General features: G+C 42.3%; 2 protein-coding genes and 1 pseudogene across 4 annotated transcripts; 1 reads left to right on the top strand and 2 right to left on the bottom strand.

Moving 5' to 3' along the window:
• The first annotated feature begins 407 nt into the window (after positions 1 to 407).
• Positions 408 to 15,012, top strand: LOC110497733 (26S proteasome regulatory subunit 4). The gene is made up of 11 exons (XM_021574056.3): positions 408 to 938; positions 1,222 to 1,275; positions 1,480 to 1,576; positions 1,762 to 1,886; positions 2,122 to 2,307; positions 2,443 to 2,571; positions 2,825 to 2,921; positions 3,503 to 3,692; positions 13,137 to 13,288; positions 14,299 to 14,453; positions 14,586 to 15,012. Exons 1-11 carry the CDS (start codon positions 936 to 938, stop codon positions 14,718 to 14,720), a joined length of 1,323 nt encoding a protein of 440 aa, XP_021429731.1. The 5' UTR covers positions 408 to 935; the 3' UTR covers positions 14,721 to 15,012.
• LOC149975207 (intelectin pseudogene) lies at positions 4,625 to 5,671 on the bottom strand (annotated as a pseudogene).
• LOC110497734 (epithelial cell adhesion molecule) lies at positions 14,957 to 17,540 on the bottom strand. 3 transcript variants are annotated; one of them, XM_021574060.3, is made up of 8 exons: positions 16,892 to 17,540; positions 16,425 to 16,665; positions 16,260 to 16,331; positions 16,095 to 16,158; positions 15,892 to 15,993; positions 15,520 to 15,702; positions 15,368 to 15,424; positions 14,957 to 15,284 (listed from the first exon to the last, which is right to left on the bottom strand). In XM_021574060.3, the coding sequence occupies exons 1-8, from the start codon at positions 17,088 to 17,090 to the stop codon at positions 15,222 to 15,224; spliced, it is 981 nt and encodes a 326-aa protein (XP_021429735.2). In that variant the 5' UTR covers positions 17,091 to 17,540; the 3' UTR covers positions 14,957 to 15,221. The 3 variants fall into 3 exon arrangements, with proteins under 3 accessions (XP_021429735.2, XP_090067246.1, XP_090067247.1); XM_090211120.1 differs by having other exon boundaries at positions 15,368 to 15,702; positions 16,892 to 17,198; XM_090211121.1 differs by having other exon boundaries at positions 15,368 to 15,702; positions 16,425 to 16,541; positions 16,892 to 17,153.
• Positions 17,541 to 17,732: the final 192 nt, after the last annotated feature.

Here is a 17,732-nt window from a genome sequence, read left to right as displayed (position 1 = left end):
AAGGACATCGCTGAAGTCAAGGATCGGTAAGATAGTCAGTTTTACGAGGGCATGTTTAGCAGCATGAGTGAAGGAGGCTTTGTTGTGAAATAGGAAGCCGATTCTAGATTTAATTTTGGATTGGAGATCCTTAATGTGAGTCTGGAAGGAGAGTTTACAGTCTAACCAGACACCTAGGTATTTGTAGTTGTCCACATATTCTAAGTCAGAACTGTCCAGAGTAGTGATGCTAGTCGGGCAGGCGGGTGCGGGTGCGGGCAGCGATCGGTTGAAGAGCATGCATTTAGAAATGCAAGATGTCTTCACAATGTCTGGAAAATACGTTTTTCAACATCTGGAAAAAAATATTTTAAACATCTGGAAAATATGTATTTTCAACTTTACTTCAGAACCGTTTCCCTAATTTCAACATCTGGATGAGATTTTCATGGGTTTGACTAGATGGGACACAGATTATGTCAGATTTGACTTTTCGTAGCAGGTTAGGAGAATGTACCCAGCAGGTAAGGAGAGTTAACATATCAGGTTAGGATAATTAAGTTAAGTTTAGGAAAAGGGTTGGGTTAGTGTTAGCCAAAATACTAAACAAAATCTACTTTTGATCTCAATTTGACCAAAGCTACACTCCTTCTAGCCAGGACCCATTTGCAGAGCATGATAGGCTTCATGTGCCGATTGAATGTACTTAAATGTTTAAAGGCCTGGTTGGATTGTTGGGAATTGGTTCAAAATGCAAATTACTCACCATGAATATTAATTTATTGATAACTCTGTATATCCTGGCGACAGCGTCTTCGCCATTGATTTGGTTCTCACAAAACAGCCATCATTTTCCATCAGTTTTCATCATGTCGATTTTTCTTCATTTTGATATGCTTCGCTTGCCATACTTTGACGTATTACGTAAACGACGCTGACAGACCGGATAGCAAGCTATGGTGAGCCAGCAGTTTCTCCAAATCAATATTTATAGTGTTTTAAAGGATTTCATCACTTTTTAACTTAATTTATGATCACATTCTAAACTATCATTTTGTTGAACGTGTTTGCTGCATTTTAATTCCAATCTGCCATTTGCAGCCAGTGGAAACATGTTAGCTAGGTAGATTATGGCTAGCAACTTGTTATAGTTTTGAAGTAACGTTACAGCTAACTTACTGTTACTAGCTAAGTGCTTTTGACTATCTTCACTGTGTGTCCGATATGTGATTTATTTGACAGGGTCAAAGTCAGAGTGGAGGACATGGACCCGGGGGAGGAAAAAAAGACGACAAGGTAAATAATCCATACTAGTAGCTAGCTAGCTAGCTAACGTTACTCTGTCTCAAAATGTAGTAACGTTAGCGATCTAATGTTGCTAATAACACTAAAGCCAATCTTGTGAAAACTTAAATATTCATATAACCAGTTTGCTACACATCGACTCTTTATGTCTGATAACTGGTCACACTGTTCTGTAACTTTTGCTGGACTGTTCAGGATAAGAAAAAGAAATATGAACCACCAATCCCCACCAGGGTTGGGAAGAGGAAGAAAAAGAGCAAGGGACCTGATGCTGCCAGCAAGCTACCTCTTGGTAAGTTAGTTGGGCTACATTTAACTTTAACTTTATACTTTTCATTGTCACGGCAGAGATCCTTTCTACTTACTGATTGTGAATTGTAAACTGCAACAGACTGCTGTTTACAATGTTACAACGGCTGTTTTTCCAGACAATTTTACCCGTTCCATACAGCTGAATGATCTCTCTCTCTCTCTCAGTAACTCCACATACACACTGCAGGCTGAAGCTGCTGAAGCAGGAGCGGATCAAAGACTACCTGCTGATGGAGGAGGAGTTCATCAGGAACCAGGAACAGATGAAGCCCCTTGAGGAGAAACAAGAGGTAGTGTTCTAGAAAATCTATTAAAAAGTCTTGATCTTTATTGTTCCCGACGGACATTTAATGTGCAGGCCGCATATAAAACGCAGGATTACATACTGTTCATATGGTCCTATCAGTAAAATATGTATCAGTCGATCTCTTTGCATCCCTATAAAACATAACACTATAAAGCCTTCACACTGCACCTTTTTTATCTAAATATTAATGAATTCATCCATCCTCTGTTGTCCTGCAGGAGGAGAGGTCTAAGGTAGATGATCTGAGAGGAACCCCCATGTCAGTGGGGAACCTGGAAGAGATCATCGATGACAACCACGCCATCGTTTCTACGTCTGTGGGCTCTGAGCACTATGTCAGCATCCTCTCCTTTGTAGACAAGGACCTGCTGGAGCCGGGATGTTCCGTCCTTCTCAACCACAAGGTACTGACTGAGTCTGCCATTACTGACGGAGTCTGCCACTAAGGTGTGTTTGGCTGTTGCCATGACTCAGGCAAAGCATTCATTGAAAGCTGATATTTACTGTACACTGCCATTGAGTGACGTGTGTGTTCACAGGTCCATGCCGTCATTGGGGTCCTAATGGATGACACCGATCCTCTTGTGACAGTGATGAAGGTGGAGAAGGCCCCACAGGAGACGTACGCTGACATTGGTGGACTGGATAACCAGATCCAGGAAATTAAGGTAGAGCAGTAGAGTACAGTACAACAGTTCATGTTAATGCTCTACTCAGTCATAGCGTTTCAATGCATAAAACTCCCAAGATTTTTCCAAACAAACTATTCTGTATGCTTAATGTAAATGGTTACAGCTGAGTCCTTGGAGGCTAGTGTCACTTTAAATTGGAGGTACAGGGTCATTGTAATGGCTTATATGGAACGATATCAAACACATGGTAACCATTTTTCCTCCTTGTGGTTCCCTGTGTTCCTTTCAGGAGTCTGTGGAGCTCCCTCTGACCCATCCGGAGTACTATGAAGAGATGGGCATCAAACCTCCTAAAGGAGTCATTTTGTATGGCGCACCAGGGACCGGTAAAACAATTAAAACAATTGCAGACAAAAATTTAAGACAGAACAGCATTTGGATAGGTCTTTTCTCTGGTAATACTTAAAGGGGTGTTTTCCTGTGCACAGATTTAAAGGGCAATCTGCAGTTGCTACATTTGATTTCAGAGTTATTCATTAATTATATTTTCCCATTGATTCTTCAAGAATATAACTTATAAATGTCTCATGGACTTAGTTCAACTGTCATATCCCATCAGAACCCAAAATATGAGATTTTTCTACTCCAATGTTTGTAAACAAATAAATGTAAACAAACACAGGTATAGCCTCAACATGGTTAAAGCTATAATTTTGAAATCATGGATGGTTAGTCCATCGCTCAGTCTATGAATTTAAGATGGGTTACATCTTGCTCCATCCTTCAGCTTTTTACTGAAACACTTTGTTATAGTTTTAACTGCTGATTGCACCTTTAAGCCTAATCCTGGACTAAAAAGCATTTTAAAGGGGAGATTCTCCATTGAACTTGCTTTGTAGTCCAAACCTACATCTAGAAACCGCCTCTAAAAGTGGCATAGTTTGACACCGTTCTTATGATGCGTTAGGGAAAACCCTACTGGCCAAGGCGGTGGCTAACCAGACTTCCGCAACTTTCCTGCGTGTGGTGGGCTCTGAGCTGATCCAGAAGTACCTGGGGGATGGGCCTAAGCTGGTCCGAGAGCTGTTCAGGGTGGCCGAGGAACACGCACCCTCCATCGTCTTCATCGATGAGATCGATGCCATCGGGACTAAAAGGCAAGGCTAGCGGGGTTTTCAGACCGTGGTTATTGAGGTTCTGTGCAGAGTATGTATAGGCTCATTTCATGTTCACAAATCTATAGACTACTTTATTGTTACGTTATTGCACAGTGGGGGAAAAAGTACAAACGGGCACAAACAAACCCACTTTCCTACTGCCATCCCAGTAGTTGTCATTAAGTGTTTTACATTATCTTGGGCTGGCCTAGAGCAAATCACAATATCAGCAACTTAAAGATTATATAAGGCACACGTCTTCACATGTGATGGTACTGAATAGTTATTGTTTTATAGCAGGGGTCTCCAACAGGTCGATCGCGAGCTGCCAGTAGCTTGCAGCCCACCCATAAGTAGCTCGTCAAACAATTCCACCTGTCATAAACGATGTGATAACCATCTTGTGGGTTGAAAGAAATACTTTCCCCATAACCTTCTCAATTAAATGCTAACTGCAAAGTAGGCTTACCTGGCAGAAGTATATCATGAGTAAGTATATCATTTGTATCTCTGCCTTGAAATTATGTGTAACTTTGCCATGAAATTAGCAGCAACAGTACAGAACCATCGCTAAACTGGCACTTTAGACGGGGCATTTCTGACTCGATAGATGCGCAATTAAAGGGGAACTCAAATCTAAATGTGTATTTTTTTTAAGTCTGGAAAAAGTTCTTATTTAAGCGTTAACGTGGATTCAGAACATCCCATTTTGTTGTTTCTTTATGAACAATTGTCATTTTTTTCTAAAACCAGAAAATTAATGAGCTAGAAAAACATTAGTAGTGACAAGTAAAAAAAAATTATATAGCTCATTCTATAAGTAGCTCATGCTCGGAAAAGTTGGAGCCCACTGTTTTATAGTATTGCTTTAGTTTACAGTAATATAATTAACAAAATTACTGTAATAAAGTAAAATGGCCTGGCCGTCAGCGTTAGAAGAGTAACACAGCTGCCTCAAGCATGTCTTGCTTTGGACCCAGCTTTTGTGGGTCCCATAGCCATTCCAGGCAAAGGAGGTGAAGTCCCCACACTGTTTTGGGGCCGCCTCAGGGAAATGCCCACCACCACCAATACAGAATGCATCAACCTGTCCGCCTTTGGGTTTGGTCCCAGAGCAAATAGCCATGGCTGCCCGTTCCCAATTAATTGCTCTGAAACTGATGAAGCCTGGTTCAAACTCCCTTTGAGCGTAAGGGCCGTAAAATGCTTTGGTGGTCTGTTTGTCCCCATGGTGATAAACTATGGGAATCGAGGGTCCATTGTTGATCAAAGGTGCCCCAGCGTTGTACTTCACTGGGTACCTGTGGAAGAGTTCATACAGGTTTCCCCCGTATTGGCTCAGGAAGCGTGTCTCGGTGTGGTAGTGCAGGATGGCAGTGGGGTTCCAGTCTTTCATCGGTTTATTGTTGGGAATGTGCCACACCGACATGTCTTGTGCCTTGATGTCATAGTAGCCAGGATTCTTGTAATCGTCAGCAGTGGCGCCTTCAACTTTTCCCGAAAGTGTTCATGTTGACCCAGTTGCCATCCCCTTCTGGCCGAAAGGGGTTGCTGCCCTGCTGGCTTGTCCAACGGTCACCCAGCATTCACTTCCCATAGATGTTGTTCTCGTGTACGCTCGCCACCAACGTCCAGCCGCCGCCGTCTGTGGTCATATCGCAGAAGGTTTGGTACACCACCCCGTTCTCTGTGGTCAGGTAATACAGCCCGTCTTCAAATTCAAAATCGTGCGCCCTTATTTCCTGGCAGCTTCTGGCAATATAAAGGCACCTATCTCTTAGTAACTTCTCTCTCTTGGGAACTTCTGGAGCCTTACCCAGAAGTGAAGGGTTTGTATATGACGTGTGTTGCGCCATCAGCAGAAGAGAACAGTACATCATGTCTGCTGAAGGCTGGACCGGACTCCGAGATGACACTAGGCAGGGCTTCAAGTAGGGAAGGTTTATATAGCCGTTCTTCGTCAACACAGCAGTTACTTTGTCAATTCCAATACTTTGTCAATAGTTCGTCAGCTTGTTTGTCAGCTTCTGGAGACACTCGAGAGGCACACTCAGCTTGTGAGCCAATATTTATACTCTGGGTTCAGGGATGAGTTGTACTTGTTGCACACTAATAGGTCTGTTTCGTTAACCACAAACTCATTTACATAAACCGGGTGCGAAGCCGTCTGCATCGTTAACATAGGTGACAGATATAGAGTGAAAAGGCAATATTGTAGCTTGCAAAACAGGAACCATGCCCTCCCCACCCTCGTCTGTTGACCCATGTTCTTGTTTTCACTTCTGTTAATAAGCAATTACAATACCAAGTTTTTCATGAGTAAGACCTTGAAGTTGAGCACCCCTCCTAGTTTCCTGGTTGCTGAATTACGGAGACCCACCAACACCCACATTTCCATGGTATTTGATTAGGTTAGCAACAAACAAAAAATGTATTAAGCAGTAAGTCCCGAGGGGGAAGTCGTATATGGCCAATATATCACTGCTAAGGGCTGTTCTTAGGCACAAGTTGAAATCTGGGACGAAAGGTACTACTTAGGTTCTATGTTTACCTATGCCAAAATAACAAGGAAATTATGCTTACTCAACCAATATTTGCCTGTTGGCAAATATGTTATTGTGCTTTGCACAAACTCAGTGTCCTTATTGGTGTCCACCTTAAGTTTGGGAGGTTGGGGGTTCAATCCCTGGTGGAGTCATACCAAAGACTCCAATGCCTCTGTATAGCACTCAGCATTAGCGTCCTGTCCAGGGAGTGTACTGGTAGGCCGACATTAAGTTGCCTCTCGCTACTGAAACGGGAGATAGGGCAGGAGCCTAAAGCCGTACTGGCCTGGACAAGACTTGCTTTACTATTGCTTAATGATTGAATTAGCAGTACAGTGGACACAATGTGATTTACATGACTATGTTTTGTATACCTCAATGTGTCATTGCTACGATAGTCTGCATCATTTACATAGGTGACCGTTATAGAGAGAAGCCACAGCTTGCAAAACAGAATCCGCAAAAGACCGTTGTCCTTGTGTTCACCTCGTTATTTAGCAATAACAAGTACATATGTGTTCTGCTAATAGGGCCCACCCTCGGCCTAGTCCTCTCCCTGTTCCCTTCACTGTTGTACCAAGGTTTCAATGCATATCGGTTGGAAAAAATTGCTCAGAGAAAGAATTTTGTTTTAACAGCAAAGAAAAATCTAAAACACATAGGGGTCAAAATTATTGCCACCCCTGTTTTCAATACTCCGGCGCCCTCCCCTTGTGACGATAATGACACTGAGCCTTTTTCTAAAGTGTTTTATGAGATTGGAGAACACACTGGGCAAATCTTAGACCATTCCTCCATCACTAATCTTTCCAGATCCTTGATATCCTTTGTGTGCGCTTATGTACCTCCCTCTTCAATGTACCTCCCTCCACAGGTTTTCATTTGGGATTCAAGTCTGGAGACTGAGACGGCCATTGCAAAATGTTGATTTTTGTGGTCAATGAACCATTTCTTTGTGGATGTTGATGTGTGCTTGGGGTTATTGTCTTGCTGGAAGATCCACTTGCGGACAAGTGCCAGCCTCCTGGCAGAGGCAACCAGGTTTTTGACTAAAATGTCCCAGTACTTGGTAAAGTTCAGGATGCTGTTGACCTAAAAAGCAACAGGACCAGTGGAGGCGTTTGAAAATTGTTTTATTACTTGTTAAATCAAACTCTTTCTCTGTGCAATTGTTTTAGTATAAAATAGAATTTCCCAATTTTAGGGGAGCATACAATATAGTTCAGTATTTGTGTTTATTTTATACAGTATTTTATTTGCTCATCTTCATCAAGGGTTTCAATAATTTTGCCGTTTTTCTTAAATACAAAAAAAAGGTATGTTGTGATGAGCACTCCTTATTTTCCTGGTTGCTTAATCACGGAGACCTACAGTGCCTTCAGAAAGTATTCACATCCCTTGAATTTTTCCACATGTTGCGTTCTAGCCTCAATTTAAAATTGATACAGTTTAGATTTTGTGTCCCTGATCTACACACAATACCCCATAAAGTCAAAGTGGAGTTATGTTTTCAAATTAATAAAAAATGAAAATCAACGACCAAGTATGTTAACGCAACCCTTTTGTTAACGCAAGCCTAAATAAGTTCAGGAGTAAAAATGTGCTTAACAAGTCACATAATACGTTGCATGGACTCACTCTGTGCAATAATAGTGTTTTAACATGATTTTTTGAATGACTACCCCATCTCTGTACCCCACATATACAATTCGATGTAATGTCCCTCATTCAACCACAAAGACCAGGGAGGTTTTCCAATGGTTCACAAAGAATTGCACCTTTTGGTAGATGGCAATGTGGCAAAGAATTCACTTTTTATCCCGAATACAAAGTGTTGTTTTGGGCAAATCCAAGACAAGACATCACTAAGTACCACGTATTTTCAAGCATGGTGGTGGCTGCATCATGTTATGGGTATCCTTGTCATCGGCAAGGACTAGGGAGTTTTTTTAATGATAAAAATAAACTAAATAGAGTTAAGCACAGGCAAAATCCTAGAGGAAAACTTGGTTCTGTCTGCTTTCCAACAGACCTTGGGAGACAAATTCACCTTTCCAGCAGGACAATTAAAAAATAAAAATAAAATTGTACCTTTTATTTAACTAGGCAAGTCAGTTAGGAACAAATTACCTAAAACACAAGGCCACATATACACTGGAGTTGCTTACCAAGACGACATTGAATGTTCCCGAGTGGAGTAGTTAGTTTTGACTTAAATCGGCTTAAATCTATGGCAAGTCTTGAAAATGGCTGTCTAGCAATGATCAACAACCAACTTGAGAGTTTGAAGAATTTTAGAAAGATTAATGGGCAAATATTATACAATCCAGGTGTTCAAAGCTCTTAGATTCCCAGAAAGACTCTGTAATCAGTGCAGAGAGCTGTAATCGCTGCAAATGGTGATTCTAGCATGTATTGACTCAGGGGGAGGAATACTCATCTAATCAAGATGTATTAGTGTTTTTTTTTTCCTTTTCTTTTGACTTTACAAAGTATTTTGTGTAAATCATTGACTGAATGTGTAACCCACAATGTGGAAAAGGTCAAGGGGTGTGAATATTTTCTGAAGGCATTGTATGTGAACTCTGATAAATAGTCATCACCCAACTTTCTATTGGTCGCCCAATATATGCCATAGTGTCTACCTTGGGATTGGAAGGTTGGGGGTTCCATCCCCGGTCGGGTCATACAAAAACTTTCATGCATCTCTGTATGTCCAGGGAGTGTATTGGTAGGCCGACATTAAGTTGCCTCTCGCTACAGAAACTAGATAGGTGCCTGCCCTAAGGGCCGTTCTGGCTCGTACAAAGCTTATTTGCTTTACTATTGCTAAGTGATTGAATTAGCAGTACAGTGGACACAATGTGATTACAGCAGTGGAGTAAGGGGAGGACCATCCTCAGTGAATTTCATAAAACTAAAAATAGTGAAACATTTAAAGTTATCCTTTTTAGATCAAACAATGCTAAATATATTCATGTCACCAAATAATTGATTAAAACACTGTTTTCCACTCTGTAGAGTAGCACCATGGTGTAGCCGGAGGACAGCTTGCTTCCGTCCTCCTCTGGGTACATTGACTTCAATACAAAACCTAGGAGTCTCGTGGTTCTCACCTCCTTCCATAGACTTACACTGTAATTAGGACAACTTCTGGAGGATGTCCTCCAACCTATAGGAGCTCTTGTTGTCCACCCAATCAAATGATCAGATAATCTAGTATAAGGTACAGCTAGCTAGCACTGCAGTACATAAAATGTGGTGAGTAGTTGACTCGGAGAGAGAAAGACAATAGTTATGAACAAATTAATTTATTCGAAAAATGAAGAAGCAAGAGAGAGCGAGAGTGCTCTACATATATACATATATATATATATATATATATATAACACAAATTAATTTACTTAGCTAGCAAATGCAGCTAGCTAGTTTAGCCTTCTCAAACACCCCAGAGGGATGCTATGTTAGCTAGCTGGCTATGACTATCCAACACTGGAACTCTTCCAAGTCGAGGTACGATTTTGGTTTTATTAATTTATTGCCGCCGGGACCCGCTAGTGTAACTGCTAAGCTGTTTGCTGCTGACTGTACTCTGTACAGCATGATTGTAGCAGGTTTACTAACGCGTTAATTCTAGTAGCTATGACGTTAATATGGTGACAACGATGTTGGCTGTGTGGCAGTTAGCAGTTATGATATGAAGGTTTGGCTTAAAAATATTGTTTTGCCTGGTCACAGACAGCTGAAGTCCACAAGCGAAGGGAAAAGGTGAGAGGAGGAGAGCGCATAGATGCGAGAAGGAATTGTACAACGATCAAAGGATTGTGGCTCAGTTGGTAGAGCATGGCACTTGTAATGCCAGGGTTGTGAGTTTGATTCCATAGGGGTACCAGTATGAAAAATGTATTTGACTCACTAGTGGTGCAACGGATCTCTAAACTCACAGTTTTGAGTCACGATCAGATCATTTTTCTGATCAGCAAAAAAAAAAGAGACATAACTTTGCTTTCCATTTATTACTTAAAGCAAGGACCTTGTCAATGTTTAAATCAAATCTTAAAATATATTCAATACTCAATTGTTAAATTAAGGTGCAATATGAGCCGTGCTACCTTTGAACAATAGTGAATGAATGTCCACGTCATCAAAAAGAAGGAAAGCAAAGCAGACCTGAGCTCATAACTTCCTCATCTTTTTGAAAAACTATTTGAAGTCTACATTGTCTGGGGAGAGGGGAGACCTCTTTGCAGTCACTATGTCCCCTGCTTTGGAGAACACCCTCTCGCTAGGGACTGAAATGCCAGGCACAGCCAGGTAGTGTCATGCCATCATGGCAATGTGAGGGTATTTACACTCATTGCTTTTCCACCATGCCAGTAGATCACCATCCACTGGAACGCCACTTGCTGCCTTGTAGGATGCCGCCACCTCTTTGATGGTGTTGGCAAACGTCTTGCCTGTGTCCTTGCTCACAAAGCTCTCCCCGAAAAGCTCCTTCATGGCCAAATAATTTTGTGGAGAAGATGCCTCAGTCGGCTCTGTGGCTTGACCCTGCAGAAAAAATTACTTGATCTATAAAACAAATTATATATTTTCATATAACTATAATTGTGGCATTAACATTTAATAAAAGCCATTATTATTCCAGATCAATAATGGATGATTCTATAATAGCATTAGCATAGACTAACATTAGACTGCAGTATATTTATTATTTAGGCAATTCACTCTTTTATTTTTTACCTCTTCAGTGGCCACAATCTCAGTGGTGAGCTCACTGTGTCTTCCGACGAAGGGCAGGGTCTAGGTGAGACAGGGACTTTAACCTTGGATCCAGTGCAGTAGATCTATGACAGTAGTCGTCTACGTTAGGGAGGTATCTGAGGTTCAGGTCCTCTCTAATGGCAGCCTTGACATCTCTAGTGATGGTGCTGTCTTCCTCACTTGGGGCCATGGATTGTAGAATCCTTGTTTTCAGAGGTAGGATCATGGACACAGACAGTGCAGTTTCAGTGCTCAGCCGGGTTTAACTGTTTTGAGGCGTTTGAGCACCTGGAGGACCTCCTCTGTCACTTTTCACGTCATCATCAGACAAGGTGACGGTGTCTTTATTTTTTCAGGGTCTTGTCTGTCAGTGCAGAGTATTCAGCTGCCTGCTGCTCAAGATAGCTCTCCAACATGTCATAAGTGGAGTTCCATGTTGTTGTGACATGGTCTATGAGCTTGTGGGTCGGTAGCTGTAACATTTCTTTCTTGGTCTTAAGCACATGAGTGGCTGTTGTGCTTCGGTGGAAAAAGGAAACCACCTTCCTGATCCTCCCAAGGAGGCGGTCCATCTGGTTACCTGAGATTCCCCTTTGAGATGCTAAATTGATCACATGTGCAAAGCAAGCTATCTGTGGCCCCAGTCCAGCCTCTATCACTGCATTTACTTGGTTCTTGGCATTAGCTGTGGTGGTTGGGTTATTGCTATTGGGCCTCTCTAGCTTCCACTCTGCTACTGCTCCTAGCAGTACCTGTGCCAGATTTGTGCCTGTGTGACTCATAGACAGGTGTCTGTAGCACCGGACTTCGCATCTCCCACTCCTCTGTGGTGTAGTGAGCAGTCACGTAGCTTTCCGTTACCCTGGAGGTCCACCAGTCTGTGGTGAGGGCAACAGAGGATGCCTTGGATAATCCATTGACAATTTTGATCTTTTCCTATTCATAAAAATCTGGCACGATCTTCATACTGAAGTGGGTGCGAGAGGGGATTTTGTAGCGTGGCTCCACCGTATTTCTGAACCCTTTGTTGTGATAAACATCCCAATAGATTTGGTGATTGCTTCAACCCGGTCTGATTCGTCAGCAAAGGGCTTAAATGCCGCGGTGAGAAGTTGTTGTCTCTTGGCTGAGTTGGCTCCCGTCACTGACACACCAGGGTGATGACACTTTAAATGTGTGGCCACGCTCAATGTATTTCCATGATCATACGACTTTCTGGTGGTACACACCGTAATGGTGTTGTCCACCACCCTTCTTCCGTCATCATATTTGACAGGAAAGCCAAAATGCTCCCATACATGAGACTTAAATGAAGCGAGAGGCTTTTCCAGTTCTTCAGCTTCTCCGCTAGTCATGGCTGTCACTGCTCTTTTTTCTTATTTGCTTTTTGCAATGTGAGCATCCAGGATTGATTCGTTGGGATTCAACATGCCAAAATAATGGAATCAGGCTTCAGAGTGAAACACAGCATCTGTCTTAATCTTTTCACTGCAACTCTGTACTGAGATGTAGGGAATTATTACTTTATAAAGTAACAGCGGCAGTAAAACTGCATTTCACACTATGATGGTTCAACTTGAATTGATCCGTGGTTAACATGCGTGCTGAACCGTGGGGGGGTGATCCGTGGTTCACATGCGGGGTGATCCGTGGTTCACATGCGTGCTGAACCGTGGGGGGGGTGATCCGTGGTTCACATGCGTGCTGAACCGTGGGGGGGGGGATCCGTGGTTCACATGCGTGCTGAACTGGGGGGGGGGGGGGTGATCCGTGGTTCACATGCGGATCTGTACGGATCACAGATCAACTGCAGTCCGTTACGCCACTAGCACTCGCTGTTGTAAGTCGCTCTTATCTAGAGTGTCTGCTAAATGACTAAAATGTAAATGCTGTTTACATTGAGCTGGGTGAATGGAATATGATTGACAATCATCCAATATGCTGTAATAGAAATAAGGCCATGCTCAAAAAAAATAAAACTGTCCTCCCTCATCTTAAACGGTACCGACCGCCACTGGATTACAGTACTATGTTTTGTATACTTCAATGAACCTCCATGTATAGGAGGTAATCGCTACAATTTTATGGTGTGTCTCAGTGGTTGAGGTTGTGGGCTGACTACTGTCCTCTGCAGGTATGACTCTAACTCAGGAGGAGAGCGGGAGATCCAGAGGACTTTGCTGGAGCTGCTTAACCAGCTGGATGGCTTTGATTCCAGAGGCGATGTCAAGGTCATTATGGCCACCAACAGGATAGAGACCCTGGACCCCGCACTCATCAGACCAGGTACACGATAACATTATTATACGACTATGAATCTTCAATTGAAATTACAATGCAGGCTATGTCAACCTAAATTAATACTGACTTTTAGCAAGTAATGATTGGAGATGCCATATCAAATTGATTTGTAAAACCCTTTTTACATCAGCCGATGTGACAAAGTGCTGTACTGAAACCCAGCCTAAAACCCCAAACAGCAAGCAATGCAGCTCTAGAAGCACAGTGGCTAGGAAAAACTCCCTAGAAAGGCCGGAACCTAGAGAGGAACCAGGCTCTGAGGGGTGGCCAGTCCTCTTCTGGCTGTGCTTGGTGGAGATTATAACAGAACATGGCCAAGATGTTCAAACGTTCGTAGATGACCAGCAGGGTCGAATAATAACAGTGGTTGTAGAGGGTGCAACAGGTCAGCACCTCAGGAGTAAATGTCAGTTGGCTTTTCATAGCCGATCATTGAGTTCGAGGCAGCAGGTGTGGGAGAGAGAGAGAGTCGAAAACATCAGGTCCAGGACAAGGTAGCACGTCCGGTGAACAGGTCAGGGTTCCATAGCAGCAGGCAGAACAGTTGAAACTGGAGCAGCAGCAGGTGGACTGGGGACAGCAAGGAGTCATCAGGCCAGGTAGTCCCGAGGCATGGTCCTAGGGCTCAGGTCCTCCGAGAGAAAAGAGTTAGGGGGAGCATACTTAAATTCACACAGGACAAGACAGGAGAAATAAGACTGATCCTAGCACCCTGACACAAACTATTGCAGCATAAATACGAGACGGGAGGGGTCGGGTCCTGCCATCCAGGCAGGATATAAGCCCACCCACTTTGCCAAAGCACAGCCCCCACACCACTAGAGGGATATCTTCAAACCACCAATTTACTACCCTGAGACAAGGCCGGGTATAGCCCATGAAGATCTCACCCACTGCATGAACCCAATCCAGACAGGAAGATCACGTATCTTATGTGATTGCCCCAAGGAGCATGTCCTCTGATTTGGTATAACTTTTTGTCCCCCATTCCTCAGGCCGTATTGACCGTAAAATAGAGTTCCCCCTGCCGGATGAGAAGACCAAACGAAGGATCTTCCAGATCCACACCAGCAGGATGACTGTGGCAGACGATGTGACCCTGGACGAACTGATCCTGGCCAAGGATGACCTCTCCGGAGCTGACATCAAGGTGCAGTAACAAGCTGGGAGACAGAAAGACTGTATGCCCTTCTATTTAACTTTTACCTTCTGGTTTTGCTGCCATCCTGTGGCACCTCAAAGAATTTTCACTGAAGTGTTGAACTTATTTCTCTCACTTCAGGCCATTTGTACAGAGGCAGGGCTGATGGCTCTGAGAGAGCGCAGGATGAAGGTGACGAACGAGGACTTTAAGAAGTCGAAGGAGAACGTGTTGTATAAGAAACAGGAAGGGACACCAGAGGGACTATACCTCTAACAGGGGCGGAACGCACTTCAGAAATGTCCTGTTCTTTCACTTACTGCTTCAAAACTGTTATTGCTTAGTAAAACCTTTCATACATGTTCATTGTATAGTTTGGACTAGATGTAGCCAGCTGTTTGGTATTCAATTCTGCAGCTGTTAAAGTAAGTTGGCTTTCTGAACAAATGAACAATCTTAGGTTATGGTAACAGACCATAATACAAGTATCACCTCTTGAAGTAAATAAACAATTTGAAACAATTCAGATTTTTATTTCAAATAAAGTACGTATTGATTTTTTTTTCAACCATGGTCAATTCTTGTTTAATATTTCATTAAAGCAACAGGTTAGAATCCATGTTAAGAAATCAACCAATTACAATATTTCCATAATGTGCAGCTGACTATTGTTTCAGTCAGGGAAAGAGAGAACTGGACAACAACTTTGCATATAAATGAACTGAGTGACAACTAAAAAATGAACAAATCTACTATAACCAACAAAGATAAAGTATGTCACATGACAAAGTAGGTCATGGTAGCTTCTTGCTGTTCCAGGTGGTTGTTCTGCCCTTGAACCTGCGTTTAAAAAGGGAGAGTAAAACACAGGACAATACATTTGAGTTCAGATTAATGCCGCAATTTGCTGTATCAGACTATACCTCAATGACTTCAAACTGGAATCTCCTCTCCAGCAGAGCTTTCCTTTGTACCACCACCTGACAATAGTGATGGACAAAGAGAGAGAGAAGTTGTGAGGATGGCAGTGGTATTGTACTAAATCTAGTGTACAATTAGTTTTGCTCTTACTCACAGACACAGAAACACCAATGATAATGGCCAGGGCAATGATGAGGATGAGGGCAGCAAAGCCTGGATTGATGGTCATCATGTCCATGTGTTGGTGGTCATAGTGAAAGAATAGGACCTTGATGGAGTCCCTCGCCACCTCTAGTCTCCGGCCGTCCACCTCAAACCCAAACCTGTTGCTTTTCAACTAGACAGGATGGCAAAACAGTTCCATTTCACGGCATAGTTAAAGCAAAATATTAGCACCAGGCATGCCAGATTGAACAGACCTTTATACAAAAAAATTATTATTTCTTAAAATATGGAGCCCCTGTCGACTGTCAAAGATATATTCAATGACTTTACAAGCAAACAGAGCTCTTACAAAATGTCTCACATCTCTCTCAATGTAGTAGGCCACAGTTGCTATGTCCACTGGCTCCTTCTCTGTCCTGTCGTCAGTCAGCCGGATGGACACTACTTGGTACAGTTCCCGCACCTGAGGACGTGGCCGACCGGCACAAATAACACATTCATAAAGACAGAGCTCACTCACAATCTCAAACGATAATCTATGAGGAAACATGCCTGCTTACTCACAGTTATGTCTAGGATCTGTGTTTTATCCAGCGTATATTCCCTGTCCAGCTTTAATACCAACTGCCTGAAACAACAATGGTGCCGTGACAACATAACTTTTCAATAAAAATTTTATTTAATAAAAAACTGCATATCAATGGGTTACTACAGAGGAAGGAAACAAACCTTCGTATCTCATCCATGGTTTTTGCAACAGGTGTGAACTCCACTTTAAATGTGAATTGAATATCAATGACACTACAAATGAAAGACAGAACACAATTATTGATCACTTATCATGTATTTTAGAAACAATATATAATACATATTTTTTTTCATGATTTCACTCACTGGACTGTGACCAGCCTGTCACATTTGAGGGGGTCATGTGTCTTGTCCGAGACTGGGACTCCAGCGTTGTTAACACACCAGCATAGTTTGGTGTCCTCCTCTCTGCACTGTTTAGGTCTGAACATACCAGCTCCATCACAGTTTGGATGGTACTTTGTCCCTAAACTCCCCCCAGTTAACATGGTTCCTGTCCTGTGCTTACTCAACATCTCCAGGTGTATTAGACGACACTTGGGAGTCACTGATGAAGAGTTCAATAACATGAGATATTTCCAATTTCATACATCATTCCAAATGTACTCAGATATCAGATAGACATAGACGACAGAGTAATGTGTGTGAATTTATACAAAGGAAGCAATTGAACCACTTCATTTATGTCCAAGCCTAAATGTCTAAAATCATACTGATATACAAGGCAAATCCCACTGCAGATAAGAGATATAAGCCACAGAAGATGGTCTTACACTGGGTACAGTTGACAGTGATGTTGTCATAGCCTCGGAACACAGGTTCACAGGTGCCACAGCGGTTGACATGGCAGGTGACATACTGGTTGTGATGACATATAGCTTCTCCACACACTGTGTCAACTTCACAGTCTTCCCGGACAGGAAATGCATCATCATTACATTCTTTATCTGTGATCAGAATATAGATCATCATGAATGGAAGTAATTTTCAAATATAAAAGGTACAAGTTATGTTGATCTGATTTCAAGAAAAAGCAAATACAGCTATGAAGTGAGAAGCTATGAAGACTACATGATATCCATGTTACCATATATTTCACTAATGGAATTCTACATCACCATAGCACAGCCTGAGTAGTTGGTAGTCAAGTAGAAATGTAGCATTTAGTTAGTAGCATGTAAAGGCAGAGGCCAATCCAGTAAACTCATAGAGGCACATTATAATAGGTTAAAGGTCATCAAAAGTGTCAGACTCACCTGAGACAGCCAGAGTGGATGCTCTACTACTCTGAAGGATAAGCAGTAATGAGACTATATAAAGCTTCTCTACCCTCATGTCTGTGTTTCCTCTCTCCTTCCCTCCTGACTCTAAAGTGTACACTCCGGTGTGCTCCGTTCCACACCATTTAGCTGTGATGTCGTTATCCCGCAGGAAATGCACACTAGCATCCCTCAGGATTCACAATGCGTGAAAGGATTAGAGCTTATTTTTAAATAAAGGTTGGCAGACCAGTGTTGGGAAACAAAACATTCATTTTAAATTATCAGAGTAATCTATTTTTTTTATCAGTTTAAACTCAAGTCCTTGATATAAAAATAGATGTTGAATCCATCA

Source organism: Oncorhynchus mykiss, chromosome 19, assembly GCF_057628025.1.
Source record: "Oncorhynchus mykiss isolate SJ-2025 chromosome 19, ASM5762802v1, whole genome shotgun sequence".
NCBI lineage: Eukaryota > Metazoa > Chordata > Actinopteri > Salmoniformes > Salmonidae > Oncorhynchus > Oncorhynchus mykiss.
The sequence above is the reverse complement of the archived record's forward strand: the minus strand, read 5'-3'. Positions and strand labels throughout refer to the sequence as shown.